This window comes from Hypomesus transpacificus, chromosome 12 (assembly GCF_021917145.1).
Source record: "Hypomesus transpacificus isolate Combined female chromosome 12, fHypTra1, whole genome shotgun sequence".
In the NCBI taxonomy this organism is placed as follows: domain Eukaryota; kingdom Metazoa; phylum Chordata; class Actinopteri; order Osmeriformes; family Osmeridae; genus Hypomesus; species Hypomesus transpacificus.
In genome coordinates, this window is record NC_061071.1 from 7513134 (window position 1) to 7522947 (window position 9814).

Here is a 9814-nt window from a genome sequence, read left to right on the forward strand (position 1 = left end):
AATGCCTGGGATAGTGTCCTTTACTGTGCAATCTCATGTTAGTCTCGTGTTAAGATGTCGCCATGTTTGTCAAAAACTGTTTTTTGCCGGAGCTGCGTCGCGCGCCACATCTTCAGTGCTACGACCGATCCATCCTTGACGCATTTGTAGATCTGCGCTCAAATGGTGAATGTGCATTGACATATTCATAGCCTCAGGTTCAGTGCCTTTTTCGGTCTCCTCTTCTACTACAACCAGTGTTCAATGACACTAATGTTTGAAGATATCCAAGCGTGTGCACTTCTTTCTGTTTAGTTATACATTACTTTCTACAATGGCATTTAAATTATTTATCCATCCTGAATCCTGTGTATATGAAAGTATAGGCCCATATCCCATCTCTAGGTGAAGTAAATAGATCATACCTTAAAGGACAGCACAAGGACACATTAGCGTATCATCTCACAATTATTCACCTGATACAGTAAGCACATACACACTATGCCTTTGAGAACACTATCAATATAACACTATTACAATATTAACAATTGTACCAATGACACCGTAGAAAGTCAACTGGGTCTTCTTTCACAGATGCATACTGAGACCTGCTACTGGGAAGAAGTGGACACTATTGATCTGCTTTGAACCAACTTGAACACATTAGATCTTTGAACATGCATTTGGTCGTCTTCCTTGTTGGCCTAACACAATGGATGTCATTTGAGAGCGAGATACAATGTATAGTAAGGATAACCCCCCCCCCTCCCCCAAAAAAGTGAAGCATCTGATCTAAAGCGTGTGTGCGTGTGTCATCTGTAATAGTGGAGTTTGGGAACAGGCGAGGGGAAGCAGATCCAGGATCAGAAGGCAGCTTCTTCCTCAGGCGGAGGACATGCTCATTTGCAAGACCTATCTGCCCGGCAGCCGTAAGCGTCTATTTGGTCTCTGTGGGGGGCAGATCATTTTGGTTGAAGGCACACCACGGCTTCCAAGCCATTTATTTCTTCCTAGACCCACACAGTGGAACATCTCCCCACTGTTGTGTATAGACGAGGCCAATTAGAACATTTATCTTATCAGGCTCTGGTACGTTGGTGATTTGAGCCCTATACACATAGTGTGACATATGCCTGTTTTAAACCAATCATTTGTGTTTTTTCCCCCTGTGGCGCGGAGCCTCATTCTGTCATCAATTCTAATATCTAATGAGAAGGCCATCTTTTCTTTCAGACAATGTGCCACATCATAAAAACCTGGGTAAAGAATAATTACTTTGCTGCCATTTTCAAAGCAGAGATGCTTGTCTGAGAGTGCCTAAACCAAGACATGTTGATCTGTCCTTTACATACCACTGGGGGGAGTTGTGAAGGTTAGAGCACACACTTCCATTCCCATGGCACCTTAGTAACCTTTGAGGAGAGACGAGCAGGGGGACATCTTCTGGGAAAGCCCAGAGGGGTTCCTATTTTGGTGGACTCCAGCAGTGCATCTCTCTGACAGACAAGCCCTCACTTTCCAACTCATTCAACGGGCCCCACCCCCCACTAGCCTAATCATTTATTCCATGCAGATCCTTACTCTTTATCGTCTAAGATAACTAGCGTGTCATTTTGAAACAGACAGGCTCCAGGTAACATGTACATCGAGCAATTTTGAAGACCCCTGGCTCAATGTCTGACAATATGAAGTAGCACAACGTTGCACTTCCATAATTTAATCATCTTTATTAATAATGATTGAACAAACTTAATCTCTTTCTAATTGTCCTTTGCATTTCAAAATTCAATTGTCTGCCTGGTATCACATGAAGGCAGTGTTCTCAGATAGCTATCTTTTCTTCTGGCATATGAACAGGGTACATTTTGATAGGTGTATAGCAGTTTAAAATCCTCATGAGTAATTACTGTATCGTGTTTCAATCGTTCATTTCGTCTATACTTCAAACACGACCATTTCACTTCCTTAAAAAAATATGTGGCACACAGTGATCTTCTAAACCAGTTAAAAAGTAGAAAATGCATCTACTGTAATTACACTCTAAAATCCAAATGACATTCCAATCTCTAACACAAGCTTTCCATATTCCGGTCAGAGCTTGATAGTCACCATCACACCAGGTAGTCATTGTCATTCTGCAAATGTCCAGCTTTGATAGAGTCCGTAACCCACGATTCCTTCACCATCTTGAACTTCTTGGCGAAGAGCCTTCTTCGCCTTCTCAACTCCGACACCCTGGTTTCCCCTGCCACGATCACATGGGACAGCCCCTCCTCAAGCTTCTGGACCACCGTCCCCCCATGGAAGCGGAACTCCAGAGCGCGCATGTCCAAGATTGTCGCCGCTATGGCCGTCTTGGGGTCTCCAACTTGGGCGTACCTGTCCACGTAGGCCCTGAAGGGTCTGAACATGCTGGTGGGCAGGTCGTCCCAGCCGTATCGCTGCTCCACCAGCCCTGAGCAGGTGGCGGTCGTGTCCACGCTACTGATCCTCCCAAACACCTCCCTGAGCTGCGCCTCGCTGGTGTCGACAAAATAGTTGTCCCCGTAGCGGTCGTACTCCTTGGCAAAGTGCTCCTTCGTGGAGGGGGACATGTGGATCATGTGGCGGGGTTGCCACGGCACCACCCGCTTCCCGTCCAGGCACTCGAGCAACCACGCGGCCCAGACGACATCGTGCTGGTCGGCGGAGATCAGGTTCTTCACCCGCATGTTCTCGGCGGCCGCGATCACGCAGTAGGTGTCCTGGCCGGGGTTCTGCACCACGACACCGCCGCACCTGGCCACGCCTTTCTCCAGCTCCGCCTTGGGGTGCTCGGCGCTGCCGCTCATGACGCAGAACTCCACGTCCTCGAACATGTCCGTCTCCTTGGCCACGGCCGAGAGGTCCGCCGACTTGAAGTGGTCCACGACGCCGATGGTCTTCTTTGGCTTGGCCGCCGGCTTGCGCTTCTTCCGTTGGGGCTCGTCGGCGCTGAGGCGGAGGTGGCGCGAGGCCAGCTTCCCGGACGCCTTGCCGCGGAACTGGTCCAGCTCGGCCAGGGTCATGCACTGGTGCCACTCCTTGTCCTCCCGGATCTTCTCGATGCGGGGGAAACGGAGCGTGCAGTTGGTCTTGTACATGTCGCTGCCGACTATCTCGGCCGCCTTGACCTGGATGATGACCGAGTTGCGGGGTTCGATGTAGACCTCGGGCCTCTCCGTGCCGCACAGGATGGACGCGGGGGGGTCGTTCTTCCGGTAGACCTTCCAGTGCTTGGCCAGCTTCAAGCCCAGCTCGTACAGCTCCTTCATGGTGTAGCCGGAGCCGATGCGACACAGCGTGTGGAAGACGGAGGGTTTCTCTCCGAGGCCCGGGGCCTCGGCCACTGCGCACAGGAAATGAGACATCATCCCACCCCTCCTTCCTTTGCCCCAGTAGCCACCGACAATCAGCAGGTCGAGTTCATCCATCAAGCCGTCCACGTACTCGGGCTTTATCTTGAGCCAGCCTTCGCCTCTTTTATCAGGCTTATAGATGGACAAGGGATCCTTCAACATGATCCCCTCCTCCCTGTTGTCGATGGCTTCGTTGAGGCCGTTCACCACATCCTGCATGCTGGTGACTTGCGTTTTGCGCACCAGCTGTATTCTGCCCTTGACGGGCGTAAAGATGGTCTGCAGGGCATCGTCGCGCTTCTTAAGAGTCTCCTTGCCCAGCTTCTGGTTGTTCACAAGCAGGACGTCGAAGACACAGAAGCACGTCTGCAACTCCGAATCCTCCATGAGCCTCTTGATGTCGAACTTGCTTCCTTTCTGCATAAAGGTCTCCGTCGCGGCATTGTAGGCCATCATCTCGCCATCCAGAATGCACGAGACCACGTGAGCCTTAAATACATTGTGAATGTAAGGAGTCAGGGAGCCCTCTAGAGGCGAAGCCCCGAACTGCTGCGTGTACTCGAACGCGTTCCTGGTGAAGTACTTGTAGACGTCCCCGTCCTTGTGCAGCTGGATTCGTTCTCCGTCCAGCTTGGTTTCGATGAAGAAGGGATCGCTTCCCATCTGCTTCTCCACCTGGCGCATGTGGCCCACCGCCGCCAGCATGGGCTTAAACGCAGCGAAGAGGCCGATGGAGACGTCGACGAGGGACACGGAGGGGTTGTGGAGCTGACGGCACACCTTGTCCAGGTCGGTGGTGACGTTGTACAGCTCGGCGGCGTCCGGGTGGAACGCCTGGAGCACCGTCTCCTTGCTGACGCCCAGCTTCATGTCCTTGAGGATCATTCGGATCAGCCACTTCTGCTCCAAGGCTGAACTCTGGGTGATGAGGCGGAGGAGGCTCTTCTTCACCGAGTCCTTGTTCTTGCCCGCGTTGTTCACGGCCACCGAGTCCAGGAAGTCGTTGACCTCTTTGATGCTGAGGCTGCCCTGGCTCGCGCAGCGTTTCTTCAACACAAAGTAGGCCATCCCCGCGAAGTCTCCCGCCTCTGCCTGAGACGTGCTGGGGGCACGGTAGTTCAACAGCTTGTTCGCCTCGGGTCCATTCTTTGGTAGGCCCAAAACATCGATGTAAAGCTTAGCCAACATGCTCTCTTTAATGCCGTAGGCCATTCTCTCTCTCTCGAAAGGAGGGACGATGAGGCGCATGGCTGGGTAGAAGGAGTCTGTGGTTTGGGGGTTGTCTTTGTGGAGGGCAGCGTGGAACTTTCGCCATGACTCTAAGAAGTCCTTGAGAAATTTGGCTTTGTCTGGTCGAAGTTTGGACTTCTGGATCTTCTCAAGCGTGTTGCAGAGGTGGAGAAAGGGAACTTGGGCAGCAACAGAGCTTTCCTTTTTGGAAGTTCCTTCCATTGTAATTTCTGGAACACAAAAACAAAAAATGCTATTCAAAACATGTCTATCGTTTTCATATTTCATAAGCGTTCATGATATACAAACAAACAAGCTATGTGCAAATTATTTGAAATCCGTAGTATATAAACAATTACTTTTATAAACAGAACACAATTATCTGTAAACAAGTTAAGTCACAAAAACAATTCACAACGCATTTACCTGGCTAGTAGTGTGGTTTTTGTCCTGCAAGTCCGAACCTCACAACATGCAAAGACATGCCCCTTTTATAATTGCATCATTCTCATTGATGAACCTGAAAACAAAATACATTGTTTCGTAAAGGTTGCTCAACACCAACCACAGAAATTATTTAGCTAGCAAATAATAGCCTGCCAAATCGACCACAGCACATTACAAATTCTAGCAGCATACAATCTGAAATCGATTTACAACATCAAAGGAACATTGTATTTCTTAATCTCATGTTAAAACTTGACAAGCTATTTAGGTATACTTGCATCATAATTTCTGTTGCTGGATTGTAATTTCTAATAGCAACTTCCTTGTTCGTACCCCCCCGGAAACATTCCTCCGGAAACAAGTGCAGGAACTTTGTTTGCCTCAGATGTTTATTTGTTAGCCAATAGAGGGCGCCATATTCAAGCACAAAAGAGTGCCAACAGAATCCTAAACCAGAAATTGAATACATCGTTTTAATAGTTTGGCCAGCTGTGACTGCTAAATATACCAACGAAACAAACTTTTTTTTATGTGGCTACAATAATAGCTTTTTTTTTTTTTTTAAATCAATCGCCAGCATGACATGTGAATGCATTTTCTAGAATTCGACCTAATTTTACCAAAGGACAACTTGGTTTTATACCTTTAAGTTATTATTAGATGATAAACTTGAAGGACTGTCAAATATGTTTGATGCGATTACAAAGAAACGTTTTCAACGCTGTCAAAATGCCTTGATCTAAATCCAAAGCACCTGATAACCTGGACTGTTTTCACATTCCTCAAATTGTACTGCACCATGTTCAAGTACGCGCACATCAGGCAGATGTGCAGATAAATATCTCTACCTTAGGAATAGTTCAGTATCTGAGGCATATGACAGGCCGAATGAGCAGCCAATCAGTGTACATTCCTCAGTTTTCACCTTTCTTTGGCGTAAACAACATTCTCCATAGACAAAACGGTATTTCCAATTGCCTGTCTTGGCAAATAGGGGGCAGGGCATCCAAAGTCTCTGAAGACAGCAGATGATGTGAGCAGCTTCCGTGTGCAGAGAGAGGGCACTGCGCAGTAGGGAGTCCTGAGTCACACGCCAGCATGGGTTGTTTATATCAGTTCTGCTGCAGCAGCAGTGCAGCCTGGGATAGCTGAAGCCAGAAGGGGGGGTGGAGGGAGGGAGGGAGGGTTAGCCAGAGAGAGAGATCAGAACCAGCATGTACTCCAGCAGTGAACTCTAGGTGTTTTTTACTGGACATACGCTGGGGGTACCGTGCAAATCTGCCCGCCTGCCTGCCTGCCTGCCTGTCTGTCTGCCTGTGTGGATGGTTGGGTGGGAGAGGACTGAGGAGGGCATGCTGGGTTGCTACAGTAGCCAGCTGTCATCAAAGCCCTCAGCGACCAGTGCGCTGGACTCGTTGGTCCTGTCTGGTGTGAGCCATCCTGCTGCAGCAGCGGAGGCAGGGGGAGCAGGGGGAGCAGGGGGAGCAGGGCTCAAAGCAGCGGTTACATAAGCAGGGAGCCGACCTATAAGATGGAAAACAACTGACGTCAGTGCTGCCGTGGCATGTTCCTGCCCACACAGGGAAACGGGGAATGTGGGGCTAGAGTTTAGGTGGAGGGGGCGGAAGGGGGGGGGAGGGGAGGAAGAGGCTGGAGGGAGGGTGTTGTGGTGATTGGGTGGGTGGAGGGCGGGGGCGGGGGGGGGGGGCATGGCAGTCTTTTTGTGAAGGTGAAAAGAAGAAGAGGGGTTTGTGCTCAGGTCCTGCCTCAGTGATGATGTCAAAAGAGGGATTATCGTTGCGTATGTTACATCCCTCTCTTCTTTTTGCAGCATGACAGCGTTTGGCCGTGACTGTGTCGTGACGGGGAGCGAAAGAGGAGCCTCAGTCAGGGTCAGATGTGGCTCTCGTGTTAGGAGAGATGTGTCGTGTGCGGTGGTGGGCATTATGCACTTGAAATATTCCAAGCATCCACAATTCATAGGAATTCCACTTCCCTGTCAATGCAGTGTGTGTGCAGTGTGTGGGATATTATTCATTCTGGTTTAATTTGATCCAGTCACAACAAACTATCCTCATACTGAACTTACTAAACAGTGTGTTACACGCAGAGAACAGTCATCCTATTTTGCTTCCCCAACACCCCCCAACCATGACCTTTTCACAAAAATGTGACTGCCTCGTTCACTGTTGTGCTCTCTCTCTCTCTCTCCCTCTCTCTTTATTCTCTCTCAACCAAACTCCCTGTGCCCTCCCCCAGCTATCTCTCACTTCCACAGTCCTGTGGCTGACGTCCAACTCGGCTCGACATCCCTCGCCCAGCCTGGTTCCATCACACGACTGTCCAACTGCAGGTCAAGAGGTCAGTGCAGTGGCAGCTCTCCTCTGACCCTGACCAGACCGGCAGCAGTGGGTCATTTGGGGGATGACACTGAAGATGACCACAGAGGGCCAGATGGACACCCACTCTGCAGATGGACCTGCATCCGGCCACCCTCCATTAGATGGCTGTTTATTTAACATGAGTGTTAAATGGCCAATGTTGGATTAGTTCAGTGTTGACAACATGCCTACCGGTTAAAGTCATTAAATGGCTTCAACAGATGTAGCGAGGTTGTGATGTTTGTGACCAAAGTCGCAAGCGAAGCTAGTTTTTCTCTCTGAAAATGCTACAGTTCCTGCAAAAAGTTTAGCTGTTTAGTTTTGTTGTTTAGCGGGTTTAATTGTATCGGTGGGAATGGACAAGTGTGTGTGTGTGTGTGTGGGGGGGGGGTCCAAAACCAAGGAAGTAGTTGATTGTTAATCATACAATGCTGTCATGGCTGTTCACTGGGACAAATTCTATGGTTCATTTTGAAAAGATGGCTGTTGATGTAAGTGACACGGCTCCAGGATGAAGCACCCTGGAGCCTCTCTGCCTCTACAGCTCTCACCACTCAAGCCGGCCTTCAGAGCAGCACAGGGAGCTAACCAGCGCAGCGGCAACTGATGATAGGAAAACACTCATCAGCAATGTCAACAGAGAGGTCGGCGAGCTCGGCCAATCCACTCGGCTAGAAGCCGCGCTCCCCCTCCCCCCCCCCCCCCCACCCGCCACCACCCCCCTGTATTCACCACGGACACAAGGTTACATCTCAGCGCCACTGACGAGCAGAAGACGACTGTCTGTTGCGCAACTATGTCTAATGTTTCACGGTCTCTCCACTTACAGATCAGCACTTCTGTTTCCAAAGTATTTCTTATGTAACGGATTAAGATGGCTGAGCGGTTAGGGAGTCGGGCTATTAATCAGAAGGTTGTTGGTTCGATTCCCGGCCGTGCCAAATGACGTTGTGTCCTTGGGCAAGGCACTTCACCCTACTTGCCTCGGGGAAATGTCCCTGTACTTGCTGTAAGTTGCATAAGAGTGTCTGCTAAATTACTAAATGTAATTTGACCTGGGAGATTGTGTTGACATTATGAGACACTTTTTTGTAAACAAGAACTAAAGCAGAACAGAATAAAGTAAGGGGAGCCTTTGATATACTTGAAAGAAATTGGTGGGCCTGAAAGATTGTTATTTCACCCAGTGACTTTGAATCAGTGCCACTGGTGAAAACACTGAGGTAATGAAGGCTGGGCCAATTTATGAATTGGATGATAAAAGTTGCTATCATTTTAGAACTGTTGAAGTCCATACATTCCCTGATGGCCGTACACCGACCCTCATGTCACTGTAAAGCAGCATTCTTTGTCCTCCACCCCAGTGTAGGAGGACTTGGTACGTTCCACCGGGTGGGTCATCTATCAAGTCTGCAGCGGTTCACCTTCAGAACGAGGGAGGGACCAAGGGAAGAGATGCATGTTTTGTCACTGTCCTGAAGACAACTCAGGGGCGGACCTTATAAAGCAGCTAGCTCATATATTCAGGGTGTTGCTTTGCCCTGCACGCAGGCCATGTCACATGTGGTTATGTCGTCTTGTCTGCTGCAAAACCATGGGATGTTAACACCCTGTCGATACCCTTATAAACCAAACTTTGAACAAATTACAAAACACGCCGGCCAACAATAGCTTGTTCGTGTCACGACTCAGAAGACTGAGGCGGGATCCAAATGCAGAGTCTGACAGTAGCTCTTCCAAACAGTACAAAGGGGCAATCCAAAGTTCAAGACGTGCAAGGGTCACAGGCAGGCAAACAGACTGAGATAAATAGCTCAAGGTCAGATAAGACTCGAACTAGCAGTGCAGAGACGTTTTCACAATGACTGGGTGAAACACAGGGCTCAACGTGGACTAGTCAAATGACTAACCGGGGCCGGGTGTGTGTGATTGTCTACTCATCAACAAGCTGAAGAGGCAGAGAGTAGAGTGGTCTGTGTTCCTGGTGTTGGTGACTTTCTAGATTTTTGAGCACTGTATGTTGACCGTTTCTTTTCCCCTTTTTCCTCTAAAGCCTCTACCCTGTGATCATCCCCTAAGCTTTTAACGGGCCCTGGCCCAGAGGAGCCAATCTGAGGCACTTGGCACGCTCCCACAATCCAATTACCAACTAGAGCCCTTTGGAGTCTGTTCATCTGTAAACAAACATTGCTGTGATGCAGGCCAGCGAGCGTCCTCTCTCCACCCAACATGGTCAACGAGAAATGGACTGCACTTACATCGCACATGTCTTACCATAACGGTACTCACAGCTGTACATTGTTTGCCTCTCATTCACCCTATTTCCACACACACACACACACACACCCACACGCATCCACACACACACACATGGCGGGGAAGCTTGTGCTGGCCTGCCCA

The 9814-nt window shown here is 49.3% G+C and overlaps 1 protein-coding gene across 1 annotated transcript; it reads right to left on the reverse strand.

The window, feature by feature from the left end:
* Positions 1-1691: 1691 nt before the first annotated feature.
* Positions 1692-5106, reverse strand: lig4 (ligase IV, DNA, ATP-dependent). Its single transcript, XM_047030758.1, has 2 exons — positions 5013-5106; positions 1692-4816 (listed from the first exon to the last, which is right to left on the reverse strand). The coding sequence occupies exon 2, from the start codon at positions 4806-4808 to the stop codon at positions 2091-2093; it is 2718 nt and encodes a 905-aa protein (XP_046886714.1). The 5' UTR covers positions 4809-4816; positions 5013-5106; the 3' UTR covers positions 1692-2090.
* Positions 5107-9814: the final 4708 nt, after the last annotated feature.